At 36.6% G+C, this 23,943-nt stretch overlaps 1 protein-coding gene across 1 annotated transcript in view; it reads left to right on the forward strand.

Moving 5' to 3' along the window:
• Positions 1-4,609: 4,609 nt before the first annotated feature.
• LOC309484900 (serine/threonine-protein kinase H2) overlaps positions 4,610-23,943 on the forward strand; it is a gene marked incomplete at both ends in the record, with an annotated part of 26,044 nt that continues 6,710 nt past the window's right edge. Inside the window, 4 exons of the mRNA XM_082151374.1 lie at positions 4,610-4,652; positions 9,824-9,966; positions 21,050-21,240; positions 23,210-23,943. The exon at positions 23,210-23,943 is cut by the window's right edge and continues 32 nt beyond it. Coding sequence (XP_082007500.1) covers positions 4,610-4,652; positions 9,824-9,966; positions 21,050-21,240; positions 23,210-23,943 — 1,111 coding nt within the window. The remainder of the gene's footprint in view (positions 4,653-9,823; positions 9,967-21,049; positions 21,241-23,209) is intronic.

Raw genomic sequence — 23,943 nt, forward strand, 5'->3', positions numbered from 1 at the left:
ACAGTCTCCAAGAAAGAACCACTGGCAGATGAACGTGCTACTACATTTCTCTCCGAAACGGTAGGAAATTAAATTAGATTTAAAGGGTTAGTTTACCCAAAAATGAAAATTCTGTCAGTAATTACTCACCCTCATGTTGTTCCAACCCCGTAAGACATTCGTTCATCTTCGGAACACAAATTAAGATATTTTTGATGAAATCTGACAGCTGGATCACTTCTCCATAAGCTTCTAAGGGACTGAAACTTGCTGGCCCAGAAAAGTTATTAAAGCGATCGTTAATATAGTCCAGGTGACTCCAGTGGCTCAATCTTAAGTATATCAAGCGACGAGAATACTTTTTGTGCGCAAAAAACAACAAAAATAACGACTTTATTCCACTATTCATTTCCTTCTCTCTGGGCCTCGAGTTATTTCACGTAGTGTTTTTGCGCAGCGCGTCAGTGTTGTACGTCACAGGCATTACACACATGACCAGCGTCAGCCAATAGTGAGCCTACGTGGTGACGTGTAACACAGACGCGCTGCGCAAAAACACTACGTGAACCAACTCGAGGCACAGAGAGAGAATGAAATGAATAGTGGAATAAAGTCGTTATTTTGGGGTTTTTTTGCGCACAAAAAGTATTCTCGTCGCTTGATAAACTTAAGATTGAGCCACTGGAGTCACTTGGACTATATTAACGATCTCTTTAATAACTTTTCTGGGCCAGCAAGTTTCAGTCCCTTAGAAGCCTATGGAGAAGTGATCCAGCTGTCAGATTTCATCAAAAATATCTTAATTTGTGTTACGAAGATGAACGAATGTCTTACGGGGTTGGAACAACATGGGGGTGAGTAATTACTGACAGAATTTTCATTTTTGGGTGAACTAACCCTTTAATAGAGGATTTTAACTGTGACAAGATGATTGACAGGACAGTTTAAGTGACAGGACGCACACGACAGATCCGTCCGATAAAGATGACGAAGTAGTATGTCCCAAAGCTTGCCTACTTTTTTTGCTACACATTCAAAAGTAAATACATTTTCTTCACAAAAAGAGTACATACTTTTATGGCGTAGTGTAACTTAGGGACGCAGCATATGGCTTTACACGATGACGATCGCTCTGATTGGTTTTAGGTCTATCCAATTGCGCCCAGCGATGTCCGTTGGTGATGCCCCTTTGGAAATGAGTTATTAGTGAAGCTTTGCCAGACCACAACTCAGTTACTACTGAGAATGGTCTGGTTTTAAGGAGGCTAGTAATATTGTGAATCGTATTACAATATTCGTATTATTATTATCAGTGTTAAAAAACACTAGTGCTGATTAATATTTTTGTGGATTATTTTTTTCAAGATTCATTGATAAATAGAAAGTCCAAAAGAACAGCATTTATTTGAAATAGATATCTTGTGTAACATTATAAATGTCTTCACTGTCACTTTTGATCAAATTAATGCATCCTTTTTGAATAAAGTATTTAACCATAAACTCCAGACTTTTGAGCTGTAAAAAAGCTGTTTTTTCTTCAGAAAACCACCTATAAAATAGCAGTTTAAGTTGAGTTTCCAGAATCAGCACCTGTTTTAGTTCACTTTGAGGCCAGACCGGTGGAATCAACCGTGGTTTGACTTTGTATCTGTAACCTGAGAAGCTCATAGAATTATGATCATTTCACATACCCCTGAACATTCACTCCCAGCGGCTAGATAGTAGATTCCCAGCATCAAAATGTCAAAGATTGGTGTCTTGATATAGCTTTAACCATTTCCTGCTGGGCTCCAAGAGTTTAGTGTAAGTGATGCAGTGCCATGTTTAAAAGCAGGTCAGTGAGGAGATAAAAGCCAATAGGAAAGATCCTCCTAATGTGTTTCTCTGAATGACCCCGAAGACAGATCTCTGTACTAATCCCTGCCATACGCCAGGGGAAATTAATAGTACATTTGAAGAGAGCATTGCCATTGTTGACATTAGAGAGCGGGTGTGTGATAGTGTGTTTATGATGGAAAGAAACGCAAGATTGGACCCTCTGTGCAGGTTAGATACGAGCAAAACTGACACACACTATTTTATATGTTTACTCGTGTCATGTCTTAAGGGACAGATAAACTTAGGTGCACCAAATGTTTGAATTTCACCATAATACTTTTGTGAACATCAGAGAGCAATTCTACATGGAGGTAGAGGAAAAGCGGGATAAATGTATCACTCAATATATTAAATATGGGTAATAATTTAATACAAAATGCGCTCAGTGTTGCCATATCAGATCTTTATAAGTTCAGTTCAATCTTTTACTTCCTCTGGAATTATCAGAAACATCTCTTTTGGGTGATTTAAGCCTGAAGAATACATTTTATTTGGTCAGTGTTGGGTCGTTTGAGATGCTATTCTATTTTTAAATACACGACTATATATAACATGTTTATAGACATACTTGTATATAAAACACACACATACACACACACACACACACACACACACACACACACACACACACAAACACACGCATACATACATACATACATACATACATACATAAGTGTGTATGTGTGTGTGCGTGTGTGCGTGCGTGTGTGTGTGTGTGTGTGTGTGTGTGTGTGTGTGTGTGTGTGTGTGTGTGTGTGTGTGTGTGTGTGTGTGTGTGTGTGTGTGTGTGTGTGTGTGTGTGTGTGTGTGTGTGTGTGCGTGCGTGTGTGTGTGTGTGTGTATGGTCACACTTTAGAATTAGGGTCCAATTCTCACTATTAGCTATAACTATGAAATATGATTTTTGCCTCAATAAACTCCTAATAACTTCTTATTAATATTTAGTGAGGTAGATGTTAAGTTTAGGTATTGTGTAAGATTACGGGATGTAGAATATGGTCATGCAGAATAAGACATTAATATGTGCTTTATAAGTACTAATAAACAGCCAATTTCCTAGAAATATGCATACTAATAAGCAACTAGTTCATAGTGAGAACAGGACCCTAAACTAAATTGTTACCATACTCAATAATAAATGTAATTTAAAATTGGAGAAATTAGTTTTCAGAGAAGTTTCAGTTAGTGGTTTGGTGACAAAACCAGCAATGCAAGTTTGAGAGGTGGCGCCCCGACAAATCTCGCGAGAATCACGACTTGCTTTACGACACAACGTCACATACATCAACAACATATGAAGCAGCCTCTATGGAAGACACTAGCACGCATTTCAGACGTGAATCATGGCAGAGTCGGCGAAGAAAACGAAGAAAGCGCGGTCGGAAGAGTGCAGAGACGTCTCTGCGTGAGTGGTATTTACGACAGTAACGTTAAACACAAGTACTCCACAGCAACTCTAGGGGTCGCTGTTTGAGAAATACAGAAACTGCACAGTGTGCCTTTAATGATTATGTTCACCTGTCTCCTATTCCAACGCTATCTCACGACCAATTCGTACGAATTCGTACGAATGATAAAAAGTTGGCTAATTCGTACTAATTCGTACGACCTCACTCGTACGAATTTGTACGATTTGTCTAAACCCACGTGATGGGTAGGTTTAGGGGCGGGGTCAGGGGTAGGTCATTCGTATGAATTCATACGAATTGGCCAATTCGTCAAATATGTACGATTTTGCAAAAATCGTACTAATTCGTACGAGTCAGGTCGTATGAATTCGTACGAATAAGCCACTTTGTAGAATTTGTACGTTTTCCCGTGAGATCGGGCTGCCTATTCTGACCTCAGTGAAACGCACTATTGGGTTAAGGTCATTGATTTCCATTAGTCATATAATAAAGTCATAGAAAAATATTTGACGCTCAGAAGATTTTAAACAGTGCTATAGTCTAAGCCACTGCGCATGTGTTGGAGCAGCATTACCAACCCGTTCTCATACCCAAATCGTCACTTTTTCGTCACTTTCAACCATGCTTCAATATCCGACGCACAAAGCACCCTTTAGCGTCCATATGAGATGCATAACCCTACCACATACCTAAACCTACCCATAACCGAAGCGTCACATATGGACGCTAAAGGGTGCTTTGTGCGTCGGATATTGAAGCATGGTTGAAAGTGACGAAAAAGTGACGATTTGGGGTGAGAATGTGTTGGCATTACAGCAGCTGAATGACACTGATCAGATGAGGGATGTTTATTATATCTGTGAGTGTGGGGGGTGTTAACTTCTGTTCTTGCAGTCTGGTATAGAGAAATTGAGAGCAATGAGCCAAACTTAGACAGATATCAATGTGTTTTGCCTGCAGAAAGGGAAACCTGTAGGTGTCTGACAAATCTAAATCAGGATAAAAAAAAATAAAAAAAATCACGGTTTTGCATGCATCTTTCTTTCTCAATTAAATCTGCCAAACAAGATTCTTGCATGAAACGGTCTTTTATCAGTCACAGGGTCATTTGTCAAAAAACTGTCAGTGAATTCAGGAAACTCCCTCCCTCCCCATCTTAATGACACATCTCAGGGCATGAGAAGAGGAAAACTACACACACTTTCCTCTTCTCGTTATTTATCATGATCCGTGTTCTCCCCTCCCTCACTCGGGCTCGCTCTACACCCTATACGTCTCTGAGGATGGGTTGAGTTCAATCAGACACATCCTCCACCCACTGTGAAATATGAGAGAGTTTAGAGATGCAGCTCTCCACAGATGGTTTCAGAGGAGACTGTGGGGGTGGTAGGTAGCTACTAGTATCTTGCTATGTGTATGTAAAGTATATCTGTGTGTATATTTAGATGTCTATATAGATTGAACGACTTTCTTGACGAGATTTTTTTTAAAGTCAACATTTATTTTATGAAAGTAGAGTCGACGTCGATTAGTCTCTGATGACGTCATTGATGAACAAATAACCGAACCTCGAGCTGAGACGTGAACGCCTGTTGCCTTGTGCACAGCTATGGCATATAACAGCTTGTTTTTATCAGTTCTTTTGTCTATAGGTCGTTATATTTCTCACAGATTTCTGCTCGTTCTAAATCAGATATAGATAAAGTAACACAGTAAAGATTACATTTTTTATGAATGCATTAGTGTGGGAGGGACCTCTCTCTACTAATAGAGAAGCTGTTGGTTTTAGTTACTAAGAACTATATGCAAAATTTTCAGTTTCTAAGCTATTTTTATTGATAAATCACAGAACAGAGTTTACAATACATTTCTGTGCTATTGAATTAATCTGTGCGCGCACGATCTTCACGTGATATGCGCGTCACTGTCTGTGTGTGTCAGTGTGTGTGCGCAATGCAGCAGCAGTTTAGAACGGCGATTAACTTTCCTGTACAATAAGCTGTGTAAAACTTGCATTCACACGATCAATTTTGAGCATCCGGATGGTATAGTCAAACATATATTGTGGAGCGCTCTCTGAGAATGCATTTATTTGTAATTTTAACTGAAAAAGCAGACTACAAAGATGTCTTATCCTATTGCGCCCTCTATAGGCAATAAATGATCAGCGACTAGTCAACGTCAAGCTTAAAGGGATAGTCCACTTTGAAAGAGCACCACCTCAAAGAGCATGCAAAGAGAAGTCCAAATTAAACAATTCCCCACCGTAAGAACACATTGATGGCCTAAGACACGAAACGATCGGTTTGTGTGAGAAAACGAACAGTATTTAAATCGTTTTTACCTCTTATACACAGCCACGTCCAAGTGATCTGAGAGCGCGCGCGCTTCCTGGTGTGTGACGTGTGCGCACGTTCTGGCTTAGTCTGCGCAAGCGCCGGAAAGTGTGCAAGAGGTAAAAACGATATAAATACTGTTCGTTTTCTCACACAAACCGCTCGTTTCATGTCTTAGGCCATCAATGTGCACTTACGATGGGGAATTGTTTCATTTGGACTCTGTGCATGCTCTTTGAGGTGGTGACCATAGACCTGCATTATATGACTGACAGACAAGAACGGTTTGACCTAAAAATATCAAAATTGAAACTACTGCGGAAACAAAGACACCTACATCTTGGATGCCCTTGAGGTAAGCTAAAACATACCACAATTTAATTTCAAAGTGAACTATCCCTTTAAAGCATCATTGCAGACCATTAAAGTCCACTAGTCTGTTCAACCCGTAAAGATGTGTGTGTTTGCGCCTTCCAGACAGTTTGTGTATAGTGGTGGTGACTCTTTCTGCATGTTATATCCATGCGCCTATAGGTGGCAACAAGTAACTGTCACTGAAATGATTAATTCAGGAACGAACAGTGGCTGATTTCACAACCGCATAAAGGTGAAACTCGAAAAATTCGAATATCGTGCAAAAGTTCATTTATTTCAGTAATTCAACTTAAAAGGTGAAACTAATATATTAAATAGACTATTACATGCAAAGTTAGATATTTCAAGCCTTTATTTGTTATCATTTTGAAGATTATGAATTACAGCTTATGAAAACCCCAAGTTCAAAATCACAGAAATGTTCACATTTACATTTATTCATTTAGCTGACGCTTTTATCCAAAGCGACTTACAATTGCTATATATGTCAGAGGTCGCACGCCTCTAGAGCAACTAGGGGTTAAGTGTCTTGCTCAGGGACACATTGGTGTCTCACAGTGGATTCGAACCCGGGTCTCTCACACCAAAGGCATGTGTCCACCACCACCCCATAAGCTGTTCATAAGCTGTTCATAAGCTGTTCATAAGCTGTTCATAAGCTGTAAGCCATAATCATCAAAATTATAACAAATAAAGGCTTGAAATATCTAACTTTGCATGTAAGAGTCTATATAATATATTAGTTTCACCTTTTCATTTGAATTACTGAAATAAATGAACTTTTGCACGATATTCAAATTTTTCGAGTTTCACCTGTACTAGCATACTACTCTTACTATTTCTGTCATAGAAAGATATGGTAAAATTAGAAAGAGTAGTACACTAGTATGTGGTTCCGAATTCAGCATTTCTTAATGAGTGGGTTATTAAATTATTCATTTAAACAAATCACTCAAAAGCATTCATTCAATAAAAAAAACAAGTGATTCTTCATGTGAATCACTGAATCGTTCACTCAGTCAATTTGTACAAAAACAATGATTAATTCAGTAAAGAAACAAATTAATGTGTTTATGAGTCAGTAATAGTCTGCATCTGAAATTGCATACTTGCATCTGAAATGGCATACTTCCCTACTATATAGTAGGCGAAAAACAGTATGTGACGAAAGAAGTATATCCAAATTCACAGTACTCATAAAAGAGTATGCAAAATGTGTGCATGAGAAAGAGATGTGTGAGAGAGATGTTACACATGACAGATTAGAGAGAGAAATCAAAGAGAAGGGCATATCAAAGAGAAGGTGGAGCGAACATGAAACAGAGAAAGTGCAAGGAAGTCAGCGAGGTAGAGAAGCATACTTACAGGAAAACTACAAGAAACAAAGCCCTGCACAGATGCATCCCTGTACATCCTGACTGGTACACTATACCTGACAAATGTGTAAGAGCTCATTTGTAACATTTTCTGCTTGTCATCGACCCTAATATGCTGTAGCCGAGAGAATGTGAGCTTGCCACATGATCAATGGCCAGGCAGGAGAGGGACATCTCACTATTAAGCGCATTCACTGGGGAGGATGCAAACGATGTGGCTGCTGAGTGATGTGCTAGCTGAGACGCTAGTTGTCAGATAGATTAGAAATTGCACTTTTTGGTGCACAGCCAAGCGTGAGCCTTCAATGCATACCAATAAAGAAAAGACTGTGAGAATGCATTTGATCAATGTCATCTTTCATGCCCTGGAAATTTCCTCTTGCTTTCCGAAACACAGCATGAAAATAAAGGGATTTTTAAAAAAAAAAAATTTTATTGTTATTTTCAACCTAGAAAGGAAATATTCACACAGATTTGCACAAAAAGAGATGTTTCACAAAACCTCAGAGGTGTTCTTCTCTATTCAACAACAACTGAAGCTGTTTAGCTTCAGAAAAGACCAGAAAAATAGTACACATGACATGCACATATATAAAGCCATAGCTTTGAATAGGCCGAAATCAATGCATTTTTCACTCAAAAAAAGCAATTTGCTACAGGTTCTTAAAACTTTCAAATATGGCACCTGAAATGCTGATTGGTCAATCAATAATGTCATTGGTTATTGCTTGTTGCATCATTTGAATATACAGAAGTGCACTTAAATTTCAGTCCATTCCTCACACAAACATATGACTGGTATTTCACTTGCAATATTTCATGGTGGGATTTGTTTAATTCCCTACACGAGTCAAAGACAGAGTTGTCTTATCTTGGTGTGTACACTAAATTAATTGATGATAATCAATGTGGAAAATGAGGGTGCTTCTTTGACTCCATTAATTAACCCTGTTCAGATACCAAAAAGGCTTATAATTAAACCTAATAACTAGAGTAAAAGTGTGTGTGTGTTTGTTCTATAATACAAAATAAAGGTGAGGCTGGCCATAAAACATATACATTCCAAACACACACATACGTGCTTCTATCTGAGATCATGATTGTCTGTCGTCATGACAACTCTGACCCATCTGCTAGCTGTCATTGCCATGTCTGCCAAGAAAAGGCAAAATGATATGAAATGATGTGATATGTTGATGATGGTGTGTGTGTGTGATATGATCTAAGGTTATGACAGTTCCATTTAAAGCTCTAGTTAGTTTCTGCAGCTTTCACTGACACCCCGCAGCATATCTACATGCCGCTTAGACGTGTGTGTGTGTGTGTGTGTGTGTGTGTGTGTGTGTGTGTGTGTGTGTGTGTGTGTGTGTGTGTGTGTGTGTGTGTGTGTGTGCGTGTGTTGCTATAGTGAAGCGTTTTCATGTCATTACATTTCTCATGCTCTGCTGACTGCACTTGTCTGCGCTGATACCAAACTAATAAAGACTAATGAATCCGTCTAACTGATGATAATAATGTCATTAAAATGCAAATCCTTAATTTCTTTTAATTGTATTACATCACATGCAATCAATCACAACAACTTATTTTGCTGTCAAAACTTCCTTAGCCTACTTTTATTATAATTACACAAGCAGAAGAACAACTTGGCGATCATTATGTCTGCATTACAAATATTTGCATTATTCTCCTCATTGAATCCTCCAATAAACGTGTGTGGTGACAGTGAAAAATTAACAGCAGTACCCTTTTAATTGCATTTGAATTAAATGAATCGGAGGAAGGCAGTGTGAAGTGTTATTCAATCCAGTTATGTTCCTCAACATTTTTCTTTCTCAAGTTTTTTTTTTTTTTTTTTTTTTTTGTCTAATGTACATCTATAGCCTCATCAGTAAGGCTCAAATATGCCTTCATCAACATCAATTCTTTACTAACTCAAACTGGATGTCATGTAGAATTATCATTGCATCATTAGTATTATTAAAGTGCCAATTATTACAATGATTACCTTTAAATAAAAAACAATTGAGGTGAAAAGAAATTGTTTCATCACTCTAATAAATTTAATGATCTAATTGAATCATTTTTTGTTTATTTTCTTTTTCTTTTTCTTTTTCTTTTTTCTTTAATTTTAAATTGAATTGCATTTCATTGAATTATTTAACTTTTTTTTTTTTTTTTAAATGTTTGTTTTATTTTATTTATTTATTTATTTTATTTTTAATAGTTTATTTATTTATTTTTTTTTTTTTTTTTTTTTTTTTTTAATCCAAGTGGCACATTTAAGTAATTTAATTAATTGCAATTTGTATGAAATATCACTCACGAGTCATATAAGATCCATTGATATAAACTGACAACATGCATATGCATATTTTTGTTAGTTTGTTTTTTTGTTTTTAAATAATTTGATAAAAGCCATGAGCTTATTGATAGCCCCAAAATTGAAGTTGTATTTTCTGTTTTACAGGATTAATGGCAGAAAATACTAAAAAAGAATTACTGACAGACCTCAGTGCTGCTGAATTCAGCACCATGGACAGCGGCGTTATTGCACCCCTGGGGTTCAGCACCGTGGACAGCAATCTGCAGCGTCTGCAATCAAGAAGACAGGCAAGAAAGCTACCTCTCAGAGCATATGAATTTAATACTGAGAGCTGGAAATGAAAGCAATACAAGCTTTTCTTCTTTTCCCCTGCCTTTATTTTTCATCAGCTTGTTTCAAGATGCTAGCTGAACAAGACCACATCACTTCTCTGACCTAGAAAACTACATCTTAACAAGAGGCCCCCTACATTTATCTAGTGGCTTTCATAAGAGAGTGGTTTCTCAAGTGCTTAAAGACTGGAGAGAGCCCTGTGCTGTTTGGGGAGAGAATCCTCACATACCACAACACATACCACAACATTAGTGATGTTGGGATGAAGCAAGCTTTGGATAAATCACACATTGGACACTTCAGGGTGCAGACCTAACAAGACAACAGCAGAGGTAGTCAGCAGAAACTAGAGTGAATGAAAAGATGTATCCAGTGTATCCAATCGATAAATCACATCCCTGAATGGATAAAAAAGTACTATGGTTTGGCTGGTAAGATTTTTTTTTTTTTGAGAGAGAGAGAGCTCTTAACAGTGTGAAATGGATTGGTGTTTTCCCTTTATCTGCTGCCAAGGAGTTGCAGGCATTTATGGCTCATGGTATTGATAAAAAAAAACTAATAAAAAAAACTGAGTGCCAATTGAAGCAAACATGACAGCGTCCAGATCATACATTCAAACTTATCTGCAATTGAAATGTAGATAATGCTAACAGATTGTTTTCTCCAGGTATATTAGACATCCTTGGCTGTACTATGATACAGTAATAGTATTAAATGAAAACGCTGTGATATATACCGGTATATATATCGACATGAATGACATGAGGGTTAATAAATGATGTAAAAATGTAAAGTTAGCATGCTTTGTGCATGTAACAGATTCAGCCACAATGCAAAGTAAAGGGAAAATCCTAGTGATCCTATCTATAGTGAAAATCATATGGTGTAAAGGTCACCTCTAGCCTCCTTTTGCCCAGGTATGTTTACTTGTTGGGTTTACTGGGGTAGTGAATGTGGATAAGGACATTGGTGCACTTTGGGCCATAACAGAATAACTGCAGGTCTTGAGTTTACACCAAGATCCTCCCGTCTTGTTAAAGTGTGTAAATAAATGTGACATGTGGGAAGTGGAGATGTAGATAAATCAATGAGATGTAATGTAGAGGGACTGTGCTCTTGTGATAAGAAGCTCTCTGCTGAGATATCAGCTTTTTCAATGGAAGTTGTAGCAATATGTTATTCTAATATACAGCCTTGATACGGTGTGTGTGTGTGTGTGTGTGTGTGTGTGTGTGTGTGTGTGTGTGTGTGTGTGTGTGTGTGTGTGTGTGTGTGTGTGTGTGTGTGTGTGTGTGTGTGTGTGTGTGTGTGTGTGTGTGTGTGTGTGTGTGTGTGTGTGTGTGTGTGTGTATGTGTGTGTGTGTGTGTGTTCTCCTCTTAAAGGGATATGAAGAGTCTGTCATTATTTCTCACCCTCATGTCATTCCAAATGTGTACATGATATTATATCAACACAAAATGAGAAATTCTGAACAAAATTTAAACAGCTACACAAATAAAGGCATACAAGTAGATATTAGTACCTAAAGGTATATTTTAGAACCTTTTGAAAGGGTACGACCCCAGAGACAGATTTTGTACCTTTTTTTATGAAGTATTATCATGCACTATTTGTAAGATTGTAAGAATGATTACATTGTATTTGTGAGATGGGAGTGTTTGAATGAAATATTTAATAATGGAAGATAATCAGTATTGGTCATAATAAGTTGTAATTGTGAAGGTTGACAGAACCATTTATTTTTTATGCATTTTATCTTGACGTTAAAGCTAAACTGAAACTCCTAATGTACAGTACCATTCAACAGTTTGGGGTTGATAATATATTTTTTATGTTTTTTGAAAGAAGCGTCAGCTTTTTTTAATGTTATTTAATAAAGATGCTCACCAAGCCTGCATTTATTTGATAATTGATATAGTAAAACAGTAACAATAAATATTTTTACTATTTAAAATAACTGTTTTCTATTTGAAAATATTTTAAAATGTAATTTATTCCTGTGATGCAAAGCTGAATTTTCAGCATCATCACTCCAGTCTTCAGTGTCACATGATCCTTCAGAAATCATTCTAATGATGATTTGCTCAATAAACATTTCTTATTATCAGTGTTGGAAACAGTGCTTAATATTTCTGTGGAAACCGTTGTCAGGATTCTTTGCTAAACGAAAAATGCAAAAGAACAGCATTTATTTGAAATAACAATCTTTATAAATGCCTTTACTGTCACTTTTGATCAGTTTAGCTTCGTTGCTGAGTAAAAAAATATTAATTTCTTTCTAAAACCAATCTTATTGACCCCAAACTTCACAGTGGCAGCATAAAAATTATGAAATATTGAGATAAAGCATCAATTGCACAGTTAATGTGCTTGCTTTGCTCTTTATTAGATTGCTCCAGCGCTAAAAAGCTTCTTGTCTTTGGTGAAGAAAGTGAAGAAAAGAGATAAATATGGAATTGAGCAGCACATCCATTTTAAAGATCACTTTTTAAACTATAGGATCACACCATAACAGACTGAAATAAGTTGTGACTCACTGCTATGCCTGAAGTGCCATTCAAAGTGCCATTTTTGAATCTGAACACAAATGCGGATGAGAGATTTGAAAAGTTTTGGTGGAAAACAATCCGGAGAAATATTCCTTGAGCCTCATCTTGTGTTTGTTGCTTTAAAACCAGCTGATTATAAATTCAGTTCATGTTTCGACACAGATGCATTCGTCTTGCCCAACCGCTTCCGTTCCACGATATTGAAAGCGGCGGAATGAAGTCCCTCAAACAAGTTTGTTAAATAAGGTGCAAATGTTTGATGATCTTTCTTGCTAAGTGCCTCACAGTAGCAACCAGTGCACTTAAGCAGGAGAAAAAGAAGTTTAACCACATCAAAGTGACAGAAATCATTCCCCTTGAAAAGCGCCACAGTAATTAGGAGACGTAATCCATTCAGTGCAATCCATGTGATGGAAATTCAGGGTGCAGTATAATTGAAGTAATTTGACAACCCCGTTTTCAAATTAAATTTGCTTCTTTTCAATGCATGAGACTTTTTACGTTCTGGACGGGTCTGCGCTTAAATAAGTTTGCCCTGCGGCTTGATGGATGTGCCGAACGGATATTAGATTTCTGAAAGCTCCTCTATAAGTGGCATATCTCTTGTGTTTAATTGAATGGTTCCCTACAGACTAATTTTACCCCTTTGAGTAAACTTTCTTTCAATGAGAATGAAATATAGTAGGAGAAATAGTATTGGAATGCCGTTTTACTGTTGCTGTAGTTCAAATGTTATGGTTTAATCTGTCACGGCCTGTCAAGGCTATTGAAAGAAATGCATTAAAAACACTCCTTGTTTGTCACAACATGCAACATCTCAGCGAGGAGTGATTTTAACCCCTTTGAAGCGCTCCGGTTTATCACCAAGATGTATGGTAGCAATATGTACTCTTGTTATGGCCTTGTCTGGCCACTTCGAGGTAATGTTCCCCCTCACTGTCACCAAGAGACCTTCTTCAGATATCAAATGTCTCTGAATTATTACTTTCCTTATGTCCTCTCATAGAAAAGACTTGTACTGCAGATGATCTATCTATCTATCTATCTATCTATCTATCTATAGTATCTATCTATCTATCTATCTATCTATCTATCTGTCCGTCCGTCCATTCACCTCCCTCTGTCTGTCTATCTATCTATCTGTCTGTCCGTCCGTCCATTCACCTCCCTCTGTCTGTCTATCTCATATAAATATACACTACCTTAAATTTTTTTATGTTTTTGAAAGAAGTCTCTTATGCTCATCAAGGCTGCATTTAATTGATCAAACAGTAATTGTGAATTGTGAAATATTATTACAGTTTAAAATGTAATTTATTCCTTTGATGGCAAAGCTGAATTTCCATCATCATTACTCCAGTCTTCAGTGTCACATGGTCCTTCAGAAATCATTCTAATATGCAGATTTTCTGCTCAAGAAACAAATATTGCGCCGCTTAATATTTGGAAAATATTTTCCGGATTCTTTGATGAATAGAAAGTCATAAAGAACAGCGTTTCCTTGAAATACAAATCTTTTGTCATATTATAAAAGTCATTATTGTAACTTTCGTCCAATTTAAAGTCTCCTTTCAGAATAAAAGTAAACGTTAAATGATCAACTTTTGAAGGTTATACTTTGTTATAATTTGCACCCTAAGATCCTGGTAATACAAATCTACTTTTATGCAAATTTCTGTTTACTTTTGTTTGATGAACCGTGCTGTTTTGTGTCACTTGATGTCCTCTGCAAAAGCTCCGTCCTGAAATACAACCAGAACCGCCACAACACAACATGATCCAGAATCGAATGGATGCCTTTTCCTTGTTATCTGCTTGTTGTACATGCCTTTCATCTGATAGTCGTGTGCCTCCACCCCTCCTGCTGGTCTGCCCGAGGCCAACACCAGCAGAAACCAATTAGCAGACACGTCCATTAATTGCACATTGGAGAGCTGCACATCTCCTTGGCTTCATAAAGCAAGGGACACGGGCGCTGCAATCAGTCACTTTAATCAAGTTTTTACCGACTGGTGCGATGTTCATGATTTGCTCAATCAAGGCATCATGGGCTATTTGTCGGCTGACCTCTTCCAACCCCACCTCCCCTTGCTCCTGTTCCTCCAACAGACTGTCCACAGGAAAATGAGAGTATTCATCAGGGTCTCCCGAGAGAAACAGGCCATTGCTGTGACGAAGGAGTCTCTGCTGCAGTAGACAGAGCCAGTGCCGGTCCCACTCCTCACTCTGATTAGTTTAGTTTTCACGCCGCAGGGCCACATCCAAGCTCCTTATTGCAGAAGCAGCTCAGCAGGATGACCAGGGGAAAAAAAAAAAACAGCCTCACCAGATCTCTGCAGAAAGAAAGAAAACTAGGCAAATGGATGCAAGGAAAAGGAGAGTGGGTGGAACGAGTGATTGATTTCGTCCGGTTCTCAAAGACCTGAAAGGTAAATAAGTCCTTTTTTCCCCCCACTGATGTCTAACGAACTACGGTGCCTGCAATCAATTCTTCAATTACAAGTCTTGCTAAAATGTAAGACCCAGAGCACATCATAGTTTGAAGTGTTCATTAAAAGCAAATGGATGAATATATTTACGACAGCACCTTGAGTCAATATCACTTTTTTTAAAGAGTCCATAAAATACAAAAAGCATGTCTCATCTGAAGAATTCAGTCATGTTCCATCAGATATCAACATTTTAGTCTCTTTAAAAGGTATATACGTTACTTTTCAAATGTTTGGGGTTAGTGATGTGTGTATATATTATATATATACACCCTAGTGAAAAATAAATATACCAACATATATTTGAAATACATTTGATATGTACACTACAAATACATTTACATACTACGTACTTAAAGGGATAGTTCACTTTGAAATTAAATGTTGGTATGTTTACCTCAAGGGCATCCAAGATGTAGGTGTCTTTTTTTCCACAGTAGTTTTAATTTTGATATTTTTAGGTCAAACCGTTCTTGTCTGTCAGTCATATAATGCAGGTCTATGGTCACTGTCTCAAAACACAAGCACAGAGTCCAAATTAAAACAATTCCCCATCGTCCAATTAAACAAATCCCCATCGTAAGTACACATTGATGGCCTAAGACACGAAACGAGCGGTTTGTGTGAGAAAACGAACAGTATTTATATCGTTTTTACCTCTTGTACACAACCACGTCCAAGTGATCTGAGAGCGCGGGCGGGTATAGATATATACAATAGAAGTCGCCTTGGCTACTGCAGTTCATTGGAACGAAACTAGTTCAAAGTGAACTATCCCTTTAATATAAATACCCTGCAACTGTACTGTTAGTAGACTAAATTGTTATGCTTAAAGTCTGACAAATTGGAACAATTAAAATTGGAACTTTAGTTATCCAGAAATAGTGCTGAGGTCCAACTAAGGATATACTTAAGCATATTTTATTGCTTATATTTTAAGCATATTTTATATGCTAAAGTGGAACAATTGCAAATATATATTTGGTAGGCTTCACTTTAAATATCTTGCATTTGAAGACATTTATCATACTACCCTTACTAATAGATGTTAAAACACATTTTTATACATTTATACCCCAAATAAAGTTTAATTATGATTTTTTTCACGACGTGCACATGCGTATTACATGTTTATAGGTATGCATGTTTGAATATATATGTGCACAGGCGTGTAGTCCTATCAGTAAGTCTGAAGCGATAGTAAATATGCTAATAGTTTTATAGTATACTTAGTAGTATGAAATAATGGTATTTTAAATACATTTTGGTATAGGTTTTTTAATTAGGGTATACTTAGCAGCACAAACTTTTTCCAACACTGATAAAAAGAATTGTTTCTTGAGCAGCAAATCAGCATATTTAAGTGATTTCTGATCTTCTGAGTAATGATGCTGAAAATTCAGCTTTGAATCACAGGAATAAATTCAATTTTAAAATGTATTAAAATAGAAAACAATTATTTTAAATTGTAATAATATTTCACATTATTACTGTTTTTGATGTATTTTTGATCAAATAAATGCAGCCATGGTGAGCATAAAAGACTTCTTTCAAAAACATTTGTGTGTATTTTACCCTATCAATATTTACTCACACTCATGTCATTTTAAACCCATATGCTGTTCAGTTTTTCCATGAATCAAGGTGAATTTCGAGCTGTCTTTAGTTTACAAGCTTTAAAAAGCACCATAAAAGTCCTATAAATGTATATTAAAATTAGTTTCATGCAAGTCTTCTGAAGCCACATGATAGCATTGTGAGAGGTATAGACAAAATGTTAGTCTGTATTAAGAGCGAAGGTCTATCATATTCGGATTCATTGGAAAACATTTAATGTATGTGAAGATTGTTATTGGTAGTCACAGAGAAATGTTCCATTATATTCCATTACATTTTCCACTCAAGTACAGGAGTACTCCAGTAGCTGGGATCACATTTTGGTGTTGCTGCACTGGAGGAGTGTAAACTCTAATAGTGGAGGCAATAAACACACACACACACACACACACACACACAGTGTGGTTTATTTACAGTGGGCAGTGCAATAATCAGTTCAATAGAGCACAACAGCCTGAGAGAGAGCAACATCTGAACAATGATTTAACTTTATTTTCAGTAGAATTCGGGTCCATGTGTTAGTGTGCCAGCAGTATTAAAGGTGCTGTACGTGATTTGGCCTATTTTCATCATATACAAAATCTATCCAAAACCCTGCCCTCCACAGACATGTCCAACACGATATCAGCAAAACTGGAACATTCAAAATAATGAATGGCTAGAGCATTTCTAATTGGCTAGTTCTCTGATTAACTGGACTATATTTCAGATTGGCTAAATCACATTGGCTATGTTCAGAATAGAAATACTAATATAGGTCCACTATATGCATACTGTGCACAAATAAAACCAGAATGACCTGCAACATTTTGCTAAACATGTGCATATATAGGCAAGGCAAGGCATATACTGTAGCACATTACATACACAATGGTGCTTTCATAAAATAATTGTAACCATAAGCAAAGATTTTTTTTTTTTTTTTTAAATGTCATAACCACAAATAAGAATAAAAGAGAATAATACATTATTATAAAATGTTATATATATATATATATATATATATATAGCCTATTCCAAGTTATATAATTGACCTTCCATTTACAGTGTTGAATGAGTAATTACAGTAGCATGTCTTTTTTGACTCATCATTTAATCAGACTGCCAAGATTTTTGCATTTTAACACAATATTTAATTAAAAGTGCAAAATAGCCATATCTATTTTCAGTATAATAATTGGATGCCACATGTAAAGTCATTAGACACTAGGATACTTTTTAACTTTTATGATAGAATAAAGCCTACTGTTTCACTTACCATTTAAAATGTAAAAAACAGTATGCAGTATACAGTGTATATGTATATGTATATTTCCCCTCTGTAGCATGCACTACTATACACTAAGTAATAAGCTTCTATATTCAGAATATATTCAGAGTTCAGTCTCAAGTGTTATTTTTCAAGATGAAATTGTTTCAAAGTTGTATCTTCTTACAAAAATAAGAATACTTCAAGTTAATTTTATTAAGTATACTTAAGTAAATTTCAAGGATATTTGTAAGTATACTTTATGTAGTAAGTATACTAATAATAGTATACTTGTAAGTGTACTATTTCAGTACATGGGACTATTGTGGCCCACTTTTTAGTGTATAAAAGTATACTTTTATAGTATACTTTAAGTGTAACAGTAGTAAACTTTGAGTACACAACTAGTTTACAACTACGTTTTTCATTTGCACTGCAAAATATACCACAAGTGAACTTATGATAGTTAAATACTTGCAGCACATTTTTTTAGTTTATGAAAGTAAACTTTGAGGTTCTCTCTGTAAACAACTTCTTTAGTCGTTTTATACTGCTTTTAAGTTTACTTTAGATGAATGTCCACTGAAGGTATTCATTTTTATACTTAAAATATACCTTTAACAGTACTTTAAGTTTGAAGTAAAACTTAAAAAAGTAAACTTTAAAACTTTAAAAAGTAAATTAATTTGTACACAACCAAGACAGTTTTCTGTCATATAAGTCAAGTATTTAAGTGTAATTTTTAAGTATAGCTATTTCTAAGAAGTGCATAAAAAGTAGACTGAAAGTATACTTTCTTATTTCTAGTTGAATAGCTAGTATAGATTATTTCTAGTAATATCACACTTGAATAAACTTCTTTTTTGTAAGGGTCAGCTTGAGCATTCAAGTCTAACGATTGTTTGACTACTTGCATTGATTGTAAACTAGCAGTCAATATGCCCACATCACGTGGTGAGTTTCATAAAACAGGATCCTGCTCATTTCTTGTATATCAATAATGAGTTCTCTTGTACGAGACAAAGGTTAGTAATTCAAGTTTCTCTTGCCAACTCCATCTGAAGGATTATAAATGGGTCTGCTTACTCTCTTTGTCATGTGTGTCGACTGCATTTATCATGCTGCCTGATAAGTGACATCATAGGCAAAACACAACAAGCACTTCATATGAGTGTAAATCTGCCCATAATTGCTGGGCTCCTCGGTATTGTGAGGTTTCCATGGCAATTAAGGTTTCAGATTAGGCAATGGATTAGGTTTGGATTATCTGGGGATTACGATGGATGATCGCAGCAGTCAAAACAAGTTAATTATGCTCTTCATACATTTATTTCAATCAACTTTGATAAACATTGAAAACTCAATATTGCACTCTAGTGGAGGCATTGGAAATTACACTGAGGCTTGATTAGTCAGACTCGTGTACTGAAGGTGCATTCATTAAATTAATATTATTTTATAGCGTCAGCACCAAATATCAGATGTGTTTTCATTATGTCCAATAAAGATCCAGACGGTTTGACTCAATGTGCCGCAGAATCATCAGGCTGAACAGGGGCTTCATTTCATGGAAAGATTCTTTTAAATGAGCTCATTCTATTCAGCTTCATTTACAGCACACTTAAATGTGATGGAAAACGTCCTTGTACCTTTTATGATTAAAGCTGAGCTGTTAGCCAGATTATGCAGGTATATTACAGCTCGCCGGAGTCATGAAATGAAAATTAAGAAAGGGAATGTCCAGTCCTTCACAATTTTAGCCTGAAATTTACAGAACTGTCACGTCTGCTCTGATCAGTCTTTTGGGATTTTACCTTCCCATGGATCGGTAAGAAGTGTGAACTGGGAATTGTTCAGTCTTTGGTCGACTGTGATTTCAATTTTAATGATAATTGGAAAAAATACCATTAAACTGGGCATGAGCTATAATAGGTGGATTTTTGTCTATGATTATAGCTTGCTATATTGCATTTATTTTAATGTCCCCTTCCCATATACTTCCCTTCCTATCTTAATACGCCTACATGAAAGGTCTTGGAGCATTTTCAGTAAACGTTGCCTTTTTTTTACAGACAATTAAGAGGCATCATTTAATGAGAAAAAAACAAACAGGCTTCTGAACATGAAGATTCAATATTCTTCATTGTCACTATACGAAGGTATAGCAAAACTGGAGCAACCCTTACAGTGCCATCACATATATAACTGTGTTCAAACTAAACATCTAATTTAAATAAATACAATTTAAGTAGAATTTACTTAAGTAGAATTAAAGAAACGATACGACAATAACCAATATACAGTACTATACGTCAATAAACATTATGCCACAATCAATACGCAAAAACAATACAAAAACCAGTGCAAGGTTTTGTGTTTTTAATTTATTTAATTTTATTTATTTTATTGTTTTTGAGTCACATTTGACTTTAGTGTTTGAAAACGGAATATATTTTTGTTAAAAAAATGCTAAATTAATTATATTTTTCAGCATATAAGACAATGTGCAATATAAAAAAAAAAGAAATGTGCCATGACATCTGCCCTTTTAATAATCATGGTTTCCTCTTTTAACATTTTTGAAGGAGTGACAAGATAATGATGCCCACATAAGTAAGTTTCTTTTTGAGTTTTTATCAATATCTCATGGATTTTATATGTCATAGATTCATGCATCCAATTTTACTCTTTTTATATAAAAAAAGTGAATCATTTTCGAACTTTACTGTGACTTTAAAAAGTATGTATGGTTTCATCCAGGTGATCAAGCTGCCTTTGTTTTATGTTACAGGGCAATGATAGCGTTGTTAAAGGCCCCTGAAGTAGCCCGTGGATCAAACACCCGTCACTCAGGTGTGAGTTATTGCACCTGTGCTGAAAATGCACCGTTCGTGTGCAAGTGCACTACAGCTGCAGTTCCCTCCGCATGATCCTCCAAACCAGCCCTGTGTGTCCAAAAGGAGGATCTGTTCAGTTAGGCAAGTGTCAGTTCTTTAACACCATCTGGATGGATTATTTCCGTGCTTCTCAGCCTGTGAGGTCTTTATAATGGGAAGCAGTTCTGGCAAAGTGTTACCCGAGCCCTCCAAAAATGGATGTTTTTCTCTTATCAACTCTGTTGTGAACTTCAAGAAACAAGAGACTGACAGGGAAAAGTGTGACGAGAAACGACAAGCTTGGCTTTGGAGAAGGAGGAGAAGCGGCAGAAGAGCTTCTCGAGAAGGAGTATCAGAAGGAGTCAAGGAACTGGTTCATCTGGAGGAGAGGATGAGGAATCCTAATGCAAAGTTTCGTGCAAAGTTTGATCCACGCGTCACAGCGAGGTACTGATGATGTGCGTACTTTGACTGAGTTCAGAATAGCATACTTCCATACTGCAAAAATAGAATGAGCGTATGTAGAATGGACACTTTATGTGAATTTTCTGTGTGTATTTGTAATGGTAAATTTGAGTTGAAGTTTAGCAAAAATATTGTTTTATACACTACGGTTATAGTTTTGCGGTTGGTAAGATTTAAAAAATATATATATTTTTGAAAGAAGGGCCTTATGCTCACCAAGGCTGCGTTTATTTATGCAGTGAAAACAGTAATGTTGTGAAATATTATTACAATTATTGTAATATATTTTAAAATGTCATTTTTTTTATTTTTGTGATGCGAAGCTGAATTTTCAACAACCATTACTTCAGTCTTCAGTGTCACATGATCCTTCAGAAAGCATCTTTATTTTATTTTTTTTCAGTGTAACACAAACAGAATTTTGCAAGTATCTTTTTTCAACAACAATTCACAACAAAAGTGAACACAACTGTCAAGCTGTGATAATAATGGCAAATAATTTGACATGGTGCTGCATTGCACAATGCACTTTTAATTTTCATTGTGACAAATTAATTAGTAATAATCTCGGCTGCAGTTTGTTAAATCTTTTTCCTTAATCAGGACTCACTTTTTGTTTGGACTGCCAGTAAATAAGACACTATAGAATTAACATTTTATATAATGTAAAATAACTAGATGCCTCTCATTAAACATTGATGTAATGAGGTGATGATGTGACAGATATAATGAGGTCATTTGACTGACTGCTGTTGGTCATTGTCATGTAATATTCCATTTCACTTGCAGGTCTTAGATAAATAGCAGCCAGTCTTCAGTGTACACGAAGTATGCCGTAGACAGGAAGCTAGTATTCCATTCCTAACATAACCTTTATGAAAAATTCTTGACAATGCCATAAACTTTATTACTTTAGACTGGATGACAGAATTAAGATATCAAACACGACATGTCAATTAAAGATCTTTGCTATAATGAAATGCTTTATCATATGTATTAGTTCACCAGTGCCACTCTCAGCATTTAATATCAGGCTAAAAGTAATAATGAAATGTAATGTATGAAATAATGAGATGTAATTTAATTTGATGCATCCAAATGACAGCAGCACAGTCTATCATAGCAGATGTTTCAGTGTTCAACAGGGTTATTATAGTTAACTAAAAACATTAAAAAATAAATAATAATAATTACTTGAAATAAAATAAATGATAACTGAAATGAAATAAAAAATAAAAATCACTTAATTATAAATCACTATAATCACTAAAACTTCATTTATTTCAGCTAACTGCCACGGAAACATTTTAATTTAGTTTAACAAGTACTAAAATAAAACTGAAATAACAATGAATAAATTATTTAGGCACATATTTAAAAAAATGACAAAAACAAAATTAGACTTTAAGTAAGAAAAATATATATTAAAAAAGGATCTATTATGCTTTTTTAAATTTTCTGTTTGAGCATGAAAGAGTCTGCAAAGTCAGAAAGCACAAAGTCACTCCAAAAGGAGTTATTCTCTATATCAGTGTGCACTGAACTCCCTGAAACGCCTCCATTGTAGTCTTGAGTTTTCTTCCGGGAATATGAACCTGTCACAATATTCCTCATTTAAATAATTCCTGCCAAAGACATGCAAAATAAAATGCGTTAGTTCTGGTTAAGTTGTGTTAGCACTGTGTTGAAACTCAGTTATGGTAAGGGCTGTGGCATTTCTGAAACACATTCGAACCGGTTGACCAATCACAACACACTGCTCCAGCCGACCAATCAGAGCACATTGTGCTAATCAGAAGGAGGGGCTTCCTAGAGACAGGAACTAAACAGAGCGTTACTGACAGACTGACAAAAACAAAAAACAAAATCAAGACTAAAAGGGCATTATATGGCCTCTTAAATAAAAACTCTAATAGTATCTCAGTGAAAATAGTATCTCAATCTGTTCTAGGTATGACATCAAGGCTCTGATAGGCTGTGGGAGCTTCAGCCGTGTGGTTCGTGCTGAGCACCGGCGCTCGCGCCAACCCTTCGCCATCAAACTTCTGGAGGTCAAAGGTCGTGAGGGTCACGAGGCCTGTCAAGCAGAGCTCGGCGTCCTGCGACGGGTGAACCACGGCAATGTCATCCGCCTGGCTGAGGTGTTCGAAACGCCACATCGCGTCTATCTGGTTCTGGAGCTGGCCACGGGAGGAGAGCTCTTGGAGCGCATGGTCGCCCGAGGAACCTTCAGAGAACGGGACGCCACCAAAGCCTTGAAGATGGTGGCCAGCGGGCTGTGCTATCTCCACTCTCTGGGCGTCATCCACAGGGACCTCAAACCGGAAAACCTACTGTACTACCACCCGGGACAGGACTCGCGCTTGATCATAACCGACTTTGGGCTCGCTTGTTGGGACAAGACGCCGGCCTCCTTTCAAAGCAAGGGAGATACAAGTGTTTCAACTCACGACACAAACTGCGACTCGTCCTTGAGCGCTGTAGACTTTGAGAAGAGCCGTCAGAGTAAAGATTGGGCTGTGAGGACACTCTGCGGTACACCGGAGTACTTGGCCCCGGAGATGCTGGCTCAGAGAACCTGTGGCAGCGCTGTGGACATGTGGGCGCTGGGCGTCATCACTTACATCGTGCTGAGCGGATCACTGCCCTTCGACCAGAGCAGCCGACCGAGGCTCTTCAGGGCCA

The sequence above is a fragment of the Leuciscus leuciscus genome (genome assembly GCF_965113295.1).
Source record: "Leuciscus leuciscus genome assembly, chromosome: 21".
In the NCBI taxonomy this organism is placed as follows: Eukaryota; Metazoa; Chordata; class Actinopteri; order Cypriniformes; family Leuciscidae; genus Leuciscus; species Leuciscus leuciscus.